Source organism: Malus domestica, chromosome 15 (assembly GCF_042453785.1).
Source record: "Malus domestica chromosome 15, GDT2T_hap1".
In the NCBI taxonomy this organism is placed as follows: domain Eukaryota; kingdom Viridiplantae; phylum Streptophyta; class Magnoliopsida; order Rosales; family Rosaceae; genus Malus; species Malus domestica.
In genome coordinates, this window is record NC_091675.1 from 6,770,143 (window position 1) to 6,789,352 (window position 19,210).

Consider the following 19,210-nt stretch of genomic DNA (forward strand, 5'->3'; position numbering starts at 1 on the left):
TGAGAAAAAGAGCAAAAGATGAGACTAAGGCCATCTCCAACCGAATGGTCCAGAGGGCCAGAGGGCCGAAAATAGCCCTAAAACCGTCTCCAACCGAGGGCTAGGCCAGAGGGCTCGGGAATCTGGGAGGGCCCCACGGGATCGGAGAGGGCTGGAGGGCTGGCTATTTTTTTTTTAATGTTTCTTATTTCTGTCGGTTACAACCGACAGAAATAACATTTTGAATTCAAACTTCCAACGGCTAGCGCCACTAGCCGTTGTAAATCCTTTTTTTTTTTTTATGAATTTAAACCTTTTTTTTTATGAATTTAAACCTTTTTTTTTTCTTTTTTTTTTCTATAACTTCCTATAACTTCTATTTTACAAAATTTGTTTCAATTTTTTCCTATAACTTCCTAAGCCATTATACAACATTAAATTAAATTAAGTAACATGAAACAACATTAAACAATATGAAACAACATTAACCGACATAAAAATTATACAACACTAACCAACATGATTTTTAAATAAAATTAAGTTGTAGTTTTTAAATAATAAATTATGTTTGGCCCTATGGCCCTTTGGCCCTCGGTTGGAGACGGTTTTTTTTTACAGGGCTAAAACGAGCCCTCTGGCCCTCTGGCCCTCGGTTGGAGACGGAGGCAAATATGGCCCTGTACTGTTCATTAAAATATTAATATCTTGGAGAATCTTGGAGGGCCAGAGGGCTAAAACGAGCCCTCTGGCCAGCCATCGGTTGGAGATGGCCTAACTGCCCCCATTGAGATTTCGCCCCTTCAGATTCCTGACGGCTCACTCTATGTGAGAGCTAGTCTAGTAAAATAATCATACCGAAATTTCTCTTTTGATATACATGCCCATAGCAGATAATTGAGTCTATGTACTTCAATCATAAAAGTCATCAGGCACCCATCACTCACCCATCTTGGGTTTCTGCCTTTGCTCTCTTCAACTTCCCAAAGTCTCAAATTCTGATCGAACAAATTTGCATACAGGGCTAGTAGTAGGGGGCCCACAAAAACTCACATACAAGTTGACTGACTTTTCTTGTTGGCACTGTTCTACCTGGAGATGCTTCAATTAAAAAGTAAGAAGATTCAAGGGAAGATGTAAAATTAGGGCAGATGACAACAAAGCTTTGCTTGGTGCCCAATATTTAGGTTACAAGAGTTAAATGCTGTCCTTCTTCTTGGAGTACTTCTTGTCTTTTATCCGAGATCAAATCTAATCAAGTCGACAGTGTTACACTATTGGGATACTTCAAATAAACTAGAGTATGTACATTTTCTTGAAGTACAAACGGTAGTGAAGTACCGATTGTATCATTTTCTTCTTTTTTTTCTTTTTCCATTGATTTTTTTTCTTCCTACCTTACTTAGATTCAAATACTTTCAGATTTATATTTATATCTTTGTTTTCGAGTGTTTTGACATGGATTATTATCCTAGTTTTATTTATTTAATATCCCTTCGGTGTCATTGAGATAAGAGATGTCGTTTCTAGCCTATCTCTTCTTATTTCTATATATATATATATTGAAAAATCATCATAAACGAACCAATATTTTATTCTTATTTGAAATGAAAAAATAATAATATTTTAATATAAATTGCTTGAGCTATTCAGTATAGAGGGTTTGGGCAGCTACTATTTATTAAAAGCAGTTACGGTTCACATAAGGGATTGTGTAGCTACTATTTTAACATGAAGGGATTGGACAGTTACTGTTCCCATGGCTGTAAATAAAGGTGTACAAAAGCTAACCAACAGGATCCCCCGAAGGGGTTGCACTGCAGACCGAAATAATTTTGTCAAAAATGTATTATTTGTATTCATCTTCACTTGTTAGCGAAAGATTTTAGATTAAAAAATAAAAAATGGTACTGTTTGTTAAAAAATAAAAAATGCATCACATACACGAATTTTACACGTCATGGTACACTCAAAACTTAACCAGAATTTTTTTTTTTCTTTTCTGGGGGGTGGAGTTGGTACACGACAGAAGCAATCAGTTCCGGTTTTACAACAACAGAAAAAAAAAACCATTATGAAAAGAAAAACTAACTCAACCCCTATGGAATCTCATGGAGATTGATCTACAGCTACAAAATCACACTTTCGCAGCCTTCCCGTCGTCTCCGGAGGAAACTAATCGAAGGGACTTGCCCTATTTTCTGCTGATGGCAACTTAAATGATCATGGCATGCCGAACTTGGACAGGGCAGACTGGAACGCGGATGAAAAGGGCTGAGTTGCACTTTGGTCATCGGCTTTTATCTTTATTTGAGCTTTGGCGGATGATGTGTTGACTATACACTCTACCAAAAATGTTGAAGATTCTTCTACCTTCTGTGCGAAGAAGAAAAACTTGAAGTTGGGGGATTGGCCGCCGGATGCAATGCAGTGGATGGCTTGGCCTTGCATATGCCGTAAGAGTGCTTGAGGCGTTGTCAATGCTGCAACTCCTTGAGGGTTCATAGAATACTCCTGCTCGAAATTAGAAGCAATTTGTAAGAAAGATATATATAAAAGACCGACCAAAATATAAGCAGTATAAACATTATGCAGAAAAATATATATTTCAAGGTATACCTGTGATAAAGATATTGGCAGTTGGCGCCACTTCTGCTGGAAAGAGGTTGGATCCAAAACAGCTTTCGGATTAAGCTTCAACGGAGGAGGTGAGGGTGCAGGCGCAGGTGCAACAGCCAGTCCCAAGCCAAGCAGATCATCAATTGCAAAGCTAGACTGCGGAGCATTTCCTGACACACTAGGGTTTGAAATTGCCAACTCCGACAGTTGAGAAGTGGGAACAGACACAGACGAAGCATCATATGAAGGAGCACTATATGCAGAAGAACTGGTATTGAGACCTCTTGTTTCCTCCTTCTCTGAGGTACTTAAAAGCAGATCCTTATCATTTGCTTCGACTCTGTTTGGAACAACGGTATCCGCAGATTCTGTCCCAATAGATACATTTCCAATTTCATCTGAAAACTCAAATGGGCCTCTGTGTTCCTTATAAGTAAACATGTACGAAGGCTGCAAGCATTTCAAAATATCAGTCTTTGTCAATTGTCAGGCCTCCCTTCAACAAAGCTCTCAATATATTGTAAACAAGCGAAAATATCGCAATCGATTCAGACAAGTAACGTATGGTTTACACTTATATTCACATATCCATTGTGTGCGCCTTGTGTTTGTCTATCCAGATACCCAGGAAGGGGATTGCGAGTGTGGTTGTCTTTTAATCTAAAATCATTTACAAGGGAGGAGAATTATTATTACCTTCTGATATACCACAGATAAACTGTTAAATTCGTCGAAAATCCGATCTTTGATTTCACTGCTCTGAGTATCAGCAAAGACAGAAACAGCTTGCTTTGGAGGGTTCACCACTTGTTCTGCTACACTTATTTTATATTGCAAAAGCCTGTAGTAGAATAAGGCTCTATCATGAACATCCTGCAACCAACTGAAAGTTTACTGAACATTCCTAATGAAAATATGACAAAATTCTCACCAATAGAAATTAATGCACGCATAGAACTTTTAAAGGTAATCATATATAACAACATCAAAACACAACAACATGCACCTGATGAAAATCAGCAAGACCTGCGGCCAGTGCAGCTCCCAGGGATTTCTGAGTCTCAGGTGGCCTCTTAAAAAAACACTTCATTACTGCTGTTAGTAGATGTAAGCGAACCTGCGCAATGGAATCATCCCATCACTCAATAGTATACAAGTAATTAATAACACGACCATAGTTTTAATTCATGAATTTGTACCATTAGAGGTTCAAAAGTATATCTGTAGCTGTAAAATGCTCGAATATACTGACCACAAAGATCCTACACAATCCCCACACTAAGTACACACACAAATACTAGACCCCTGGTTTGTTATTAATTTCCGAGCACTAACATTGAAACCACATTGGCCGATCAAATCGAGACTGCAAGTCTGCAACACAGTACTTTATTCTTTCAACAACAACAACAACAACAACAAAGCCTTTTCCCACTAAGTGGGGTCGGCTATATGAATCCTAGAACGCCATTGCGCTCGATTTTGTGTCATGTCCTCCGTTAGATCCAAGTACTCTAAGTCTTTTCTTAGAGTCTCTTCCAAAGTTGTCCTAGGTCTTCCTCTACCCCTTCGGCCCTGAACCTCTGTCCCGTAGTCACATCTTCGAACCGGAGCGTCAGTCGGCCTTCTTTGCACATGTCCAAAATCACCGGAGCCGATTTTCTCTCATCTTTCCTACAATTTCGGCTACTCCTACTTTACCTCGGATATCCTCATTCCCAATCTTATCCTTTCTCGTGTGCCCACACATCCCACGAAGCATCCTCATCTCCGCTACATCCATTTTGTGTACGTGTTGATGCTTCACCACCCAACATTCTGTGCCATACAACATCGCTAGCCTTATTGCCGTCCTATAAAATTTTTCCTTGAGCTTCAGTGGCCTACGACGGTCACACAACACGCCGGATGCACTCTTTCCATCCAGCTCGTATTCTATGGTTGAGATCTCCATCTAATTCTCCGTTCTCTTGCAAGATAGATCCTAGGTAGCGAAAACGATCGCTTTTTGTGATCTTCGCTAGATTGCTCCGGTCATTAGTGTGGATAAGTATATAACTGGATAGAGATAGGAAAGCAAACACAAGATGTACGTGGTTCACCCAGATTGGCTACGTCCACGGAATAGAAGAGTTCTCATTAATTGTGAAGGGTTTACACAAGTACATAGGTTCAAGCTCTCATTTAGTGAGTACAAGTGAAAGATTTAGTACAAATGACATTAGGAAATATTATGGGAGAATGATCTCGTAATCACGAAACTTCTAAGTATCGGAGTGTGGTGTCGTCTTGACTTGCCTTATCTGTCTCATAGGTAGATGTGGCATCTTCTCTGGAAGTACTCTTCCTCCATCCAGGGGTGGTATCTTTAACTGGTGGAGATGCACAAGGTAATGTATCAATTTCACTTGAAGCTTACTTGTAGTTTCAGGCTTGGTCAAGCGCGATACAAACCATGTAGTAGGAGTCCCCCAAGTCGCCGAGCTAGGGGGTCTGCTGAAAGAGGTGACAGACAAGGTAAGCAATCAGAGCTTCGACTGATTGTTCACCTTCTCCCCATCTTGCAGCAGCATGAAGGATAAAGAGAAGAAAAATGAGAAGAGATGATATGAGATGGAGGGTTTTCTGGTTTCCTCCAGAGTATAAGGCCGACTGAAGAATTTGAGGGTCAAAACAAGTCCATCAAATCTAGAGTACGTTCCACCCTGCTGATATGGGATACTTTTGCTTTTGACAGAGTAATGAATGTATCGGCACGTGTGCTGTTACGCTTGTCTCCACATGCTTCCTTGTATCCTTCGCACTTGCCCTATCTGTTCCTCAAGCAGATGCAGAATCTTCCCTGGAAACATAAGATGTTGAAGATGAGTACTCGAGAGCAATGCCAGGTAAGTAATCAGGTAAGGGGTTCCAGGCAGTCAGTTCCTGGCTGGAAGCTTGATTCCAAGTGCTGACTGATTGCTCTCTTTCTCCTTGTCTTGCAGGTAAAAACAAGGCCAAAAGAAAAGACAGGGAAAAAGCATGATATGGGATACTCTTGCTTTTAACCCTGATGATATGAGATATTCTTGCTCTAGTATAGCTTGTTTGCAGAGGTATTATCGGGGGGAAAGAAAGCTGAATATTTCGAAAGGCTTCGTTGGGAGTGCCCTCTCAGATATGATGAAGGGTTGAGCATTTTTGCAGGTCTGCCTGTCCGTTGGGGATGGAGGTCGACATATATAGGAGTCTCCCTAACAACAAGTAGTAATGCTATTCCTTTACCCTGCTTGGTCATAGCACGGTAGTGGGAGCTGCCAGTTTCACATGTTTTAACTCTGTCAGAGCACTTTGAAAAAGTGGTCTGTGGTATCTGGCTCTCGAGATTCGGAGAACGATGCCTCTTCGATTTTTGAGAAAGCAATCATGCTGGGGGTATGACTCTCGAGATTCGGAGAGCAGTGTCTCTTCGATTTTTGAGGAAGTAATCATGTTGGGAGTCTGGCTCTCGAGATTCGGAGGGCGGTGCCTCTTCGATTTTGGAGCAAGCAATCTTGTTGGGAGTGTTGTCTCGAATGTGAGTAAAGGTTGGGCATGTTTGCTAGTCTACCTTGCCACGAAGCACAAAGGTTGACACACAGGGACTTTCCAATTATCCAGCAATGGTACTGTTCCTTTACCCTCTCTTCGATTTTGAGAAAGTAGTCATGTTGGGAGTCTGGCTCTCGAGATTCGGAGGACGGTGCCTCTTCGATTTTGGAGCAAGCAATCTTATTGGGAGTGTTTTCTCGAATGTGAGTAAAGGTTGGGCATGTTTGCTAGTCTACCTTGCCACGAAGCACAGAGTTTGACACACAGGGACTTTCCAATTATCCAGCAGTGGTACTGTTCCTTTACAGTTGTGGGTAATAATATGGTAGCTAGACCTTCAAAATTTATGTGTCTAAACTTTTGTTAGTGCTGTTTCTTTGCTATTCTTTTACCTTTCTTGGTCAGAGCGATGTAGTGGGAGCTGCAAGCTTCACGTGCTCAACTTTGGCAGAGAACTTTGGCAAAGTTATTTGTGGTACCCATGAGCTATTGTTGCGTGTGGGAAGTGGGTGATTGAACAGTAAGATTCATGTGCTTTCTACTTCACCAGAAGTCTTCGACAGAATGCCCATAATTTCTGCAAAACTGAGTGTGCGTGTGACAGGTGCTGACAAGGCTAGAAAAGTAGGTGCCTCTTCGATTTCTGAGATCGGCCCTCGTGGTCTCTGAGCAGCCCAGCTTTTGAGAAAGCGAGCGCCTCTTCGATTGATTCGGAGAACGATGCCTCATCGATTTTTGAGAAAGCAATCATGCTGGGGGTCTGGCTCTCGAGATTCGAGGAGCAGTGTCTCTTCGATTTTTGAGAAAGTAATCATGTTGGGAGTCTGGCTCTCGAGATTCGGAGGGCGGTGCCTCTTCGATTTTGGAGCAAGCAATCTTGTTGGGAGTGTTTTCTCGAATGTGAGTAAAGGTTGGGCATGTTTGCTAGTCTACCTTGCCACGAAGCACAGAGGTTGACACACAGGGACTTTCCAATTATCCAGCAATGGTACTGTTCCTTTACCCTCTCTTCGATTTTTAAGAAAGTAGTCATGTTGGGAGTCTGGCTCTCGAGATTCGGAGGACGGTGCCTCTTCGATTTTGGAGCAAGCAATCTTATTGGGAGTGTTTTCTCGAATGTGAGTAAAGGTTGGGCATGTTTGCTAGTCTACCTTGCCACGAAGCACAGAGGTTGACACACAGGGACTTTCCAATTATCCAGCAGTGGTACTGTTCCTTTACCCTTGTGGGTAATAATATGGTAGCTAGACCTTCAAAATTTATGGGTCTAAACTTTGTTAGTGCTGTTTCTTTGCTATTCTTTTACCCTTCTTGGTCAGAGCGATGTAGTGGGAGCTGCAAGCTTCACGTGCTCAACTTTGGCAGAGAACTTTGGCAAAGTTATCTGTGGTACCCATGAGCTATTGTTGCGTGTGGGAAGTGGGTGATTGAACAGTAAGATTCATGTGTTTTCTACTTCCCCAGAAGTCTTTGACAGAATGCCCATAATTTCCGCAAAACTGAGTGTGCGTGTGGCAGGTGCTGACAAGGCTGGAAAAGGCTGGAAAAGTAGGTGCCTCTTCGATTTCTGAGATCGGCCCTCGTGGTCTCTGGGGAGCCCAGCTTTTGAGAAAGCGAGCGCCTCTTCGATTTTTGAGATCGGCCTTCGTGGTCTTTGAGCAGCCCAACTTTTGAGAAAGCAAACGCCTCTTCGATTTCTGAGATCAACCCTCGTGATCTCTAAGCAGCCCAGCTTTTGAGAAAGCAAACGCCTCTTCGATTTCTGAGCAGGCGCCTCTTCGATTTCTGAAGCTTCGTCGAGTGCAGATTTTTATAGGGGCTGGCATTAAGTTCCAAAGCACACTTGAATCTCCACCAGTAGAAGCTTCATTCTTGCACTTCTAAGATCTTGATTTGTCCGACCTCTTCTCTCTTCAACACCTTTGAAAAATGTCTGGCCCCTCCGACCGTCGTTTTGACTTGAACCTTGTTGAAGAGGCAGCCCCGCCTTCTCCAGACAACATATGGCGCCCATCCTTCGTCTCCCCTACTGGTCCTCTTACCGTTGGGGATTCCGTGATGAAGAATGATATGACCGCTGCGGTGGTGGCCAGGAACCTTCTCACTCCCAAAGATAACAGACTACTTTCCAAACGGTCTGATGAGTTAGCTGTTAAGGATTCGCTGGCTCTCAGTGTTCAGTGTGCAGGTTCTGTGGCTAATATGGCCCAACGCCTATTTGCTCGAACCCGCCAAGTTGAATCATTGGCGGCTGAAGTGATGGGTCTCAAACAGGAGATTAGAGGGCTCAAGCATGAGAATAAACAGTTGCACCGGCTCGCACATGACTATGCTACAAACATGAAGAGGAAGCTTGACCAGATGAAGGAAACTGATGGTCAGGTTTTACTTGATCATCAGAGATTTGTGGGTTTGTTCCAAAGGCATTTATTGCCTTCGTCTTCTGGGGCTGTACCGCGTAATGAAGCTCCAAATGATCAACCTCTGATGCCTCCTCCTTCTAGGGTTCTGTCCAGTACTGAGGCTCCAAATGATCCCCCTCCGGTGCCTTCTCTTTCTGGGGCTCTACCGACTGCTGAGACTTCTCCTAAGCAACCTTTGTGAAGGCTCCCTCTTGTGTGCTTATTTTGACTCATGTATATGTACATATTTGTAGCTTATCGGGGATATCAATAAATAAGCTTTCCTTCATTTCAACGTATTGTGTTAAATACACCAAAGCCTTCTTCGCTAAGTTCTTTGAATTTTCTTTTGTTAAAGCTTGTATGTTGAAGCTTTCTGAGTGGAGCATGTAGGTTGGGGTAGTGTTCCCTTAATTTCCCGAGTGAGGAAAACTTCTCGGTTGGAGACTTGGAAAATCCAAGTCACTGAATGGGATCGGCTATATGAATCTTAGAACGCCATTGTGCTCGATCCTGTGTCATGTCCTTCGTTAGATCCAAGTACTCTAAGTCTTTTCTTAGAGTCTCTTCCAAAGTTTTCCTAGGTCTTCCTCTACCCCTTCGGCCCTGAACCTCTGTCCCATAGTCGCATCTTCTAATCGGAACGTCAGTAGGCCTTCTTTGCACATGTCCAAACCACCGTAACCGATTTTCTCTCATCTTTCCTTCAATTTCGGCTACTCCTACTTTACCCCGGATATCCTCATTCCTAATCTTATCCTTTCTCGTGTGCCCACACATCCAACGAAGCATCCTCATCTCCGCTACACCCATTTTGTGTACGTGTTGATGTTTCACCGCCCAACATTCTGTGCCATACAGCATCGCCGGCCTTATTGCCGTCCTATAAAATTTTCCCTTGAGCTTCAGTGGCATACGGCGGTCACACAACACGCCGGATGCACTCTTCCACTTCATCCATCCAGCTTGTATTCTATGGTTGAGATCTCCATCTAATTCTCCGTTCTTTTGCAAGATAGATCCTAGGTAACGAAAACGGTCGCTCTTTGGTATTTCTTGATCTCCGATCCTCACCCCTAACTCGTTTTGGCCTCCATTTGCACTGAACTTGCACTCCATATATTCTGTCTTTGATCGGCTTAGGCGAAGACCTTTAGATTCCAACACTTCTCTCCAAAGGTTAAGCTTTGCATTTACCCCTTCCTGAGTTTCATCTATCAACACTATATCGTCTGCGAAAAGCATACACCAAGGAATATCATCTTGAATATGTCCTGTTAACTCATCCATTACCAACGCAAAAAGGTAAGGACTTAAGGATGAGCCTTGATGTAATCCTACAGTTATGGGAAAGCTTTCGGTTTGTCCTTCATGAGTTCTTACGGCAGTCTTTGCTCCTTCATACATATCCTTTATAGCTTGGATATATGCTATTCGTACTCCTTTCTTCTCTAAAATCCTCCAAAGAATGTCTCTTGGGACCCTATCATACGCTTTTTCCAAATCTATAAAGACCATGTGTAAATCCTTTTTCCCATCTCTATATCTTTCCATCAATCTTCGTAAGAGATAGATTGCCTCCATGGTTGAGCGCCCTGGCATGAACCCGAATTGGTTGTCCGAAACCCGTGTCTCTTGCCTCAATCTATGCTCAATGACTCTCTCCCAGAGCTTCATTGTATGACTCATTAGCTTAATACCCCTATAGTTCATGCAATTTTGTACGTCGCCCTTATTCTTGTAGATAGGCACCAAAGTGCTCATTCGCCACTCATTTGGCATCTTCTTCGTTTTCAAAATCCTATTGAAAAGGTCAGTGAGCCATGTTATACCTGTCTCTCCCAAAAGTTTCCACACTTCGATTGGTATATCGTCTAGGCCTATTGCTTTTTTATGCTTCATCTTCTTCAAAGCTACAACCACTTCTTCCTTCCGGATTCGACGATAAAAAGAGTAGTTTCTACACTCTTCTGAGTTACTCAACTCCCCTAAAGAAGCACTCATTTCATGTCCTTCATTGAAAAGATTATGAAAATAACCTCTCCATCTGTCTTTAACCGCGTTCTCTGTAGCAAGAACCTTTCCATCCTCATCCTTGATGCACCTCACTTGGTTTAGGTCCCTTGTCTTCTTTTCCCTTGCTCTAGATAGTTTATAGATATCCAACTCTCCTTCTTTGGTATCTAGTCGTTTATACATATCGTCGTAAGCCGCTAACTTAGCTTCTCTGACAGCTTTCTTCGCCTCTTGCTTCGCTTTTCTATACCTTTCACCATTTTCATCAGTCCTCTCCTTGTATAAGGCTTTACAACATTCCTTCTTAGCCTTCACCTTTGTTTGTACCTCCTCATTCCACCACCAAGATTCCTTTTGGTGTGGGGCAAAGCCCTTGGACTCTCCTAATACCTCTTTTGCTACCAAATGAGCAAAGCCCTTGGACTCTCCTAATACCTCTTTTGTATTTTTGTGCTCATTCTCCTCATTCCAACCAGAAAATGGATCCTCATCAAAACTAAGTAATATACATTGACAAATAAACCAGGGCTCATTAAGATAGAACAGAAAATGCAACTTAATAACTTACCTCAGCGGAATGCTCATCTTCCCAATTTTCAATCAAACCCTCTAAAATATAAGGTGCATCATGCATTTCCTGAGAATACTCCCCCAGCATCCATATAAGAGCAGCCTTGGCCTTGGGTTCTTGAACATTTTTGCTGCTGATGTTCCCAACAACTGCAATACAATCCTGACTCCATTGTGGATATTTCCTCAGCAGATCTTTTACAAGAACCTGTAATAAAAAAACTCCAAACTTGAGTCAACCTGGCTAGCTATCGAATACATAAATGTAACATGACCGTTACTTTGCTTTTATTTTCTGTTTACCTTTGTTTGTTTTTAACTGACCTATAGCCATTTAACATATCATTCCCATGAATGAACCACGGTAAGCTGGTATGCTTAGAATTACCATTATAAGTATCTAACAGAATCAAACATGATTATTTACCAGAGCTTCAGCAGTTACATAGTCCTTTTCCATCTCCAGAAATTGAAGAAGTCGATCAACAATTGCATTCACATCATACTGTTGTAGAGCTATTTTCCCAACCGCACGGATTGACTCTCTTGCAATGGGAATATCAACATTTGCAGCATATTCACATAATTCCGTCACTGAAATGGAATCAAGCTCATGCATCAGTCATACTTGAAAGCTAACAAGAAAAACAGCACCCGTGACCACTGACCAAAGAAAGGGTCACCTTAAAGAACACAAAAATACACACACACACACACATTATTGCTCAAGAATCTGTAATGAATTTCAGGTGGTGTTTTCTTACCAATTTCATAAGTGTTACTCTCATTTGCCACTGCAGTCAACATCTCAAGCTTCAACTTTTTAACATAAGATGGCTCATTGTACTGGCAATAAAAGTGTTTATAGTCTGAAGAAAATATGAAAGGTGCACGCATCACCAAAAGATGCAGATGGCTTAGAACTGCATAAGATTGCTCTGGACTTCCTGAACTCACTAAGGTCAGGAGAGGAGCTTTAATGCGTTCATATACCTAATCAATAAAAAGAGGAAAAATAAGCTTTAATTAGAGAAGTTATTCTCATAAAATAGCAAGAATAGTACACGATGGTGCAACACATAGTTGCCAGATACGTGTTCGGTTCGAGTTCGTGGTTCGATTTGGGTACGGAATTCGGTAGTAACCTAAAGTACCATTCGTCAAAGGGTACACATAGACAGTACGATATTCAGTTCGATTCGTTCTGAATTCGTTAAAAATATAAATTAAAAATCTTTATAAATACATTTTACAATAATATTTATAGTTATTATAAACAATTATTTTTGTTTAAATTGATTATTTGTTTACAAATAAAAAACAATTAATTCACTTAATTGTCTAGTCAGAATAATATAAATATTACATTAATATGGAACTTGGGAAATGCTATCAGCCTCCGACTCTTTACTTCTTCTCTGAAAAATCAATACTCCAGATGGGACCCTCAACTAACACAATAAAAATATTAAAAACTACAATTAAACTTAATATTTTATCTCTCTTCCTATCCCTCATCGTCTTCCCTCTACCTGACGAAAACCAGAAGCACAGAGCTTCCCAAAATTCCAGTTGTTTCCATCCTCTCTTCCCAACAATTACAGCTTTTCTGTAATCTGATTAGAAATTATTGGAGATGGTTAGATGGACCACCGAATTCAGCACCGAATCCAAAAAGTAGTGGTACGTCCGTACCGGTACAGAATTTGGACGGGATTTCACCGAATCTGGCAACTATGGTGCAACATGGAACATAGGCATAAAAGTCACAACCATCAGATCCTAAAATGTTATTTCTTTTCCAAACTAGATCACTCTGTATACTATATCGAGTATTTTCCAACCAATTAATATAAAAGGGATGACCAGCAGCCAAAAGTTCTTCTATTCTGCTATATATATAGTAGCTCCTATATGATTATGCAACTACAAGACGTACCTTTTGTAACATTAACACAGCTATATTTCTTCCTAAATTTTGAGTTGCAAAATTATAGGTTTAAATGGAATTGAATTTCTTTATGTTTACCTGCTGATGTACATCAGTCATTGACAGAGTCAATTGAAGAAATACTTTAGTGGTTGCTAAGACAACAGCACCATTTGCATGCTGAAGTCTATCCTCGAGCAGATTCATGACATCAAATATCTCATTGGGATCTGCGGGTACATATTTAGCTACCAACTCAAGTACCAGACATTGGGCCCATTCACTAAATTCCCTAATCCTGCAAAAGAGAAAATGTACCAAACTCAACTGCTGTTTCTTCGTCATTAGTTAAATTAAATGGAATTGCTGATATTGAATCATTTTGAACAATTAAAAATTGTTCCCAGGTGAGAAAATTGTCATATTACTTGGCTTTCTACTTATGCGCTATGTGGACGATTCATCATTAGATACATTATATTCACTATACCAACATAATGCAGAACCCATATGGAAAAGAGGAGAGAGAGGGAGAGAGATAAACTACCGGTTCAAAAGATAGTATATGACTGGCTTGCTAAGCAAAATTTCTCTCTCCCTGGATACTTCTTCAGATGCACTTCCTCCTAAGCTCCAAATCTCTTGTAGGGCAGACAAACAATTTGCAACCACCTGACAATATAAGAATATGAGAATCTCCTAACTAAAAAACACAAACGAAACTTCCTGAATCATCTGTAAAGTTCAATATAACATGGTGGAAAAGTATAAATCAGATAAGTGATTATTTGACTATCATATCTAAGGCATTGAACTTTGTTCTTCACCCGATGCTTTATCCTTTTTTTAACAATAAAGAGAAAAAATACATTTATAAGAAAATATCAAAATCAGCAAATCTTAATATATAAAAAGCAGAAAACAGGGAGATAACTGAAATTGCCTTACCTGAGTATCTCGGTCATTAAGCAACAAATGCTTAAGCGTTGTTGGAAAATCTGCATCAACACAAGTTGAGGCCGATATATGATACAACTTCAGAACCCCCATAACTGCTATCATCCTCACATAACTATTATTGTCCTTCAACCCTGCACCTAAAGGCCCAACCAAATACTCTACAAGGTTTGTCACTCGTAGCGAACACAAGCTCCTCAATGCAAGCCCCCGGATCATCGGGTCCTCATCCTTGCAATCTCTTTGGAGAAAATTGATCGTCAAAAGTGCAAGGTCCGGATTGACCTTTGCATAATTCCCGACATAAAGGTAACACATTTTCTTCAAAACTATATCCGATGTGGCTGAGCACATCACCATCTCCCCAAAAACAGACGAGACATCAATGCCAATTGTCATGTAAGAGATAACCTTCTTGAAAAGCTCCCGCTTTGAATCATCAACTCCCGGAGCTCGGCTGCCGGCAAGATTCCGGAGCTGCGATTTCACATCAGCAACTTCGCCTTTTCTGCTCGGAAAGTAAGTTTTGAGTACCGATTCAAAGTAATTGAATTGTTAATGAGAGAGTAAACCATGATACAAATGATTCTGAGCAAATGCTGAAACAATTGGGGAAAGATCTGCCATCTAAGTTCAAACTAAATCTTCCAAATTATGTCGAAAAACAAGAACTTGAATTTAAATTCACCCGGGCTCCCTTTCTTATCCGATTACAAAACTCTTTCCTCAGTAACTGAATTACTAAATAGACTGATAATTCACACGCGGAAAATCAATGCATGCAGGAAACGAGATTGAGTGATCTCTGAATCGGAATAACAACATGCATGGTTCGAATTGCACTAATCGAAATTTCTTATTTTGTTTGCCAATTTTCTATCACAAAATTTTCTCGGGAACCAAACAAGTGATCAGCGTTGGAGACTAGGGTTTAGAGAGAGGGAGAATCTGGACTTACCCGGCAGGCTGAGACGGCGAGGAAGATCGCTGAGACTGCGCCGGAGGAGCCATGATCAATCGGAAGTGAACTCGGAGATCTAACCGAGCACGAAGAGTTGGCCGCTGAATCTCAGAAACCAAGTTGAAAAACTTGAAAGAGAAGCATCCAAGCCTTCCCCTTTGGAGAATGCTGACGTGGCTGGACCGGGTTGGTTGTCTGTAAATTCTCCCCTCTTCGGTGCTCCACAGTAACAATGGGGCTCGACTGCTCGAGGTCCAGAAAGCAATCGACAATAGTACAAAATAATTAGTTTCAATGGGCTTCGGCCCGGAAAGCCCAGAAATCAACTAAAACGCACCGTTTCTCGTCAGTCCCCCACACCTCCAAGATTTTTCCCTCATACTTCCCACCACCAAAACCAGAACACAGCAGCTGCTCCCATGGCTGCTCCCAAATCATAGCCAAAAAAATCAATATACAAAAATCTACAGATATGGTTCTGCTTCACCTTCCAAGAACCCACATATCTTTCTACACCCATTTCTCCCTCTTCGCAAAACCCAAAACCCCAACCTTCGCCACCGCCACAACTCTCCCCCCAGTCCTCACCTCCGCCCTCTTCTCCGCCCCCAGATCCTCCCTCTCTGCCTCCGAACCCATACCCATTTCCCAAATCCCGAAACCCCAAATCGAAACCCCCCAGGAATTCGAAACCCGCATCGAAATCCCGCTCGAGAAGCTCTTCGTGCCGCCTGAAACTGAGGTTTCGCATACCGACGCCGGTGCTCTGAGCACCCGAATCTTGAAAGGGTCCAATATTCTGCTCAGCAAGTACGCCAGGAACGCTCAGGTGGACCAGGCCGAGTTCGTGAAGAGCAGTGTGAGGACTGAGGACTGCCCCTCTGATGGTCTCCCGGAGTTTGCTCTCGTGGGTCGGTCCAATGTCGGCAAGTCCTCGCTGCTCAACTCGCTTGTGCGGCGGAAGCGGCTCGCGTTGACGTCCAAGAAACCTGGTCAGTAATTGGTACTGTAAATTCCATCAGTCAACTTTCATTGCTTGGTATTGTCAGACTGACTTATTGGCTTTTGGGGAAGAAACTCAACAAAAGTTAGTATTGATTTGGTGGTTTGATGAAGGCTTTTCCATAAATTAAACATTTTAAGGATAATCTGTAGCTTTGTTTTAGTATGTAGAGTTCGAGGCACCCTGATGAATGACATTGTGGCATTTTCGTCTCTAGACTGACCATGCATTCTGGCATCTTAATTCGAACTCGTTCATTTTTTTCCTGCAGGGAAAACACAATGTATAAACCATTTTCGGATCAATGGTAGCTGGTTCCTGGTGGATTTGCCCGGCTACGGGTATGGTTGAAAGATATGTATATTTGATTTCTACGGTTTTTTTGTTCATATAGAAGATGTGAAGATACTAATCTGAAATTTTGAATGGTTGCCGTGATGAAAAGTTTTTTAAGTTTCCGAGAGCTTAGAGGGAGCGCATTACTTATTGGCTTTAGTTTCTTTACAGTTTGCATTTGCCAGGATTCTGAGTCCTGCTAAATATGAGCAAGAGACTGCCGATTTCGCCCTCGTTATGCAAGTTTTAAACTGATAGTCTTATATTACCTCTGTGCGTTGTGTAACCTGACAGGTACGCAGCTGCACCACAGGAACTTAGAACTGATTGGGTGAAGTTTACTAAAGACTACTTCCTCAATAGGTCGACATTAGTTTCGGTTTTCCTTCTCATTGATGCCAGCATTCCGGTCAAAAAAATTGATCTGGAATACGCTAGTTGGCTGGGCCAGAATCAGGTAATACCCTTTCTTTGCATTTATGCCAAGAGTATTGGAAGATATGGTGAACATGATGTCTCAAATCGAATAATGTTAGCTTTCCAGGGGAATTTATGGGTACTAGAGGTTTTGACAAACACTTTATTAGCGATTTCACTTTTGTATTTTCTCCTCTGAATGATGAACCACCCACGGTTGCTTACTTACGAGTTTGTGTTCTAAACATAATTAGCGGAAAACAAAATGGAAACTTTCTTGAACGTGCTTCCCTTTGTAACGAATACCTGTTTTAAAAGTGAATGATGCGCAGAGGTAACTAACTATCTGCCCATTCAGATTCCTATGACTATGATATTCACCAAATGTGACAAGCGGAAAAAGAAGAGGCATGGAGGGAAGAAAGCTGAAGAGAATGTGCAGGATTTTCAGGAGTTAATAAGCAGCTTCTTCAAGACAGTGCCTCCGTGGATTATGACGAGCAGCCTGACCAATCAGGGTCGTGATGAAATGTTACTGCATATGGCTCAGCTGCGGAACTACTGGCTGAAGCACTAGGAAAACCAAAAACCTGATCACGTCTTCCGAATCTCAGGTAGGTATGCTGTCTAATTGTTCAAGATACATCCAAGTACAAGAAGCTGAGATGAAATTCCAATGTCACACTAAGTATTTTTATCCCCAAAGGCTCTTTAATTTGCATCTGAATATGATGTTAAACATGAGAGCCATACATTGAGGAAAAGGAGAGCCAATGTGCATGTGGCTAAAAGCTAATAGCTCAATTTTGTCCCTCGTGTTACTGTTTTAATCTAGTGTAAATCTGTTTAAATCTTTATTTAAAGTTCAGGGAATCATAATCTTTACATTTCAACTTTGTGCTCCTTTGTTCTTCCTTGTTGTGCCAAGTTGTTCAGGATTGTAAATTTTCAATTTTGGTCCGAGTTCGAACCCAAGACCTAGGGTGCAAGAGCTTGAACCCAAAACCTCAGGGGCAGGGGTTGGAACCCAAAACCTTGGATGCAAGACTTGGAACTCAAGAGCTAGGGTGCATGAGTTCGAACTCAAGACATCAGGTGTAAGAGTTTGAAGAGAAGCCCTCGGGTGAAAGCATGAACCTAACTTCAGATGCAAAGTGGTCATAATCACTAACCTACAAGCACATTATCATCCAAGTTATGGGTGCAGTCTAGTAATTCCGATTCATCATCAAAATAGAAGCAACTTCGATCTTAAAGAAGTTACAATGAAGCTAAAGACGTGCTAGAAAACTCGACGATCAACCCAACAAGCAAAATAAAGGGTAAACATAATTGTAATTGAGAGTAATTTTCATTTATATCAAAATGCAGCTGCAAATGGAGACAGTCTAAACCATAACCAACTCCTCTAATAACATAATAAGCAATTAACATCCGTTAAACAATGATCCAAAACTTGTTCAAGTGAAAATTCAAAACTATCAAGACAAGCAAAACAAAAACCAAATCGAAAACAAAACAGAGTTTGAGTTCAGTGGGCTTTGAAAACTTATGAGGAAGCAGCAGCAGCACCCTTTCTCCTCGGAGCAGCTTGAGTACCTTCCAGGAAGCCGCTCTTGAACCTCCTCGGCACATTCCTCAGGTACCTCATCCGCCCGGTTCCCGTCGTCTTTCGGCGCAGCGCCTTCTCACTCCAGTTGTCTGAAACCAAACCCACACAGTTCATCAAAATCCGAAAATTACATAATTAATTCAGAAAAAAAAAAAAAAAACCAACAGTACAAGGAAAAGAGAAGTGGTTACATTTCCTGAGGCGGGCAGCAGGGTAGGCGCAGGCGGAGCAGCGGCTCTTCTGAAGGTGAAAACTGCGGCGGCCGCACCGCACACAGAGTGTGTGCGTCTTGTTCCTCCTCTTTCCGAAACTTCCTGTTCCCTTGCCCTAATTCATATTCCCAAATTCAAACCATTTGAATCATATATCTAAGTTAAATTGCTATCAAAGCTAAAAAGAATGAGAGATCGAGAGAGAGTACCATTTCGTTGGCTGCAGAGAGAAACCCTAGATTTCAGAGGAGTTGCGGGAAATTTCTCGCGGACGAAGATTCAGTGACTTATATAGTCGTCGTCATCGACCAGATTAGGGTTTCACTTCGAATGTTGGGCCTCAAATGGACTGGAAATGGAGGCCCAATAATAATCACAGGCTTGCCATTCAAATGAGCCAGTTAGTCTGGTCATGTGAGGCCCATTTGGTGATATAATCCAGGTCCTGCCGATGGTTTATGTTAAGTTAACAAAATTGTAAGGACTTAGCATCTGCGGGGATAGCTCAGTTGGGAGAGCGTCAGACTGAAGATCTGAAGGTCAGGTGTTCGATCCACCTTCACCGCAAATTTATTTTTTGTTGTTCAATCTAGTACATATAATTTTCTGCAAATTTATTTTTTGGTTCA

The 19,210-nt window shown here is 41.6% G+C and overlaps 3 protein-coding genes and 1 non-coding gene across 4 annotated transcripts; 2 read left to right on the forward strand and 2 right to left on the reverse strand.

Moving 5' to 3' along the window:
- Positions 1-1,809: 1,809 nt before the first annotated feature.
- LOC103456044 (beta-adaptin-like protein A) lies at positions 1,810-15,225 on the reverse strand. The gene is made up of 11 exons (XM_008395674.4): positions 14,999-15,225; positions 14,032-14,548; positions 13,631-13,755; positions 13,183-13,381; positions 11,918-12,146; positions 11,581-11,747; positions 11,152-11,361; positions 3,602-3,712; positions 3,292-3,468; positions 2,596-3,045; positions 1,810-2,490 (listed from the first exon to the last, which is right to left on the reverse strand). Exons 1-11 carry the CDS (start codon positions 15,049-15,051, stop codon positions 2,200-2,202), a joined length of 2,529 nt encoding a protein of 842 aa, XP_008393896.3. The 5' UTR covers positions 15,052-15,225; the 3' UTR covers positions 1,810-2,199.
- A 154-nt stretch (positions 15,226-15,379) lies between these two features.
- LOC103400194 (GTP-binding protein At2g22870-like) lies at positions 15,380-17,650 on the forward strand. The gene is made up of 4 exons (XM_070813892.1): positions 15,380-15,993; positions 16,276-16,345; positions 16,635-16,797; positions 17,116-17,650. Exons 1-4 carry the CDS (start codon positions 15,474-15,476, stop codon positions 17,332-17,334), a joined length of 972 nt encoding a protein of 323 aa, XP_070669993.1. The 5' UTR covers positions 15,380-15,473; the 3' UTR covers positions 17,335-17,650.
- A 439-nt stretch (positions 17,651-18,089) lies between these two features.
- On the reverse strand, positions 18,090-18,980 carry LOC103456043 (large ribosomal subunit protein eL37x). The gene is made up of 3 exons (XM_008395673.4): positions 18,791-18,980; positions 18,561-18,696; positions 18,090-18,458 (listed from the first exon to the last, which is right to left on the reverse strand). The coding sequence occupies exons 1-3, from the start codon at positions 18,791-18,793 to the stop codon at positions 18,307-18,309; spliced, it is 291 nt and encodes a 96-aa protein (XP_008393895.3). The 5' UTR covers positions 18,794-18,980; the 3' UTR covers positions 18,090-18,306.
- Positions 18,981-19,075: 95 nt separating this feature from the next.
- TRNAF-GAA (transfer RNA phenylalanine (anticodon GAA)) lies at positions 19,076-19,148 on the forward strand. Its single transcript has one exon. It is a non-coding gene; the product is annotated as a tRNA-Phe (tRNA).
- Positions 19,149-19,210: the final 62 nt, after the last annotated feature.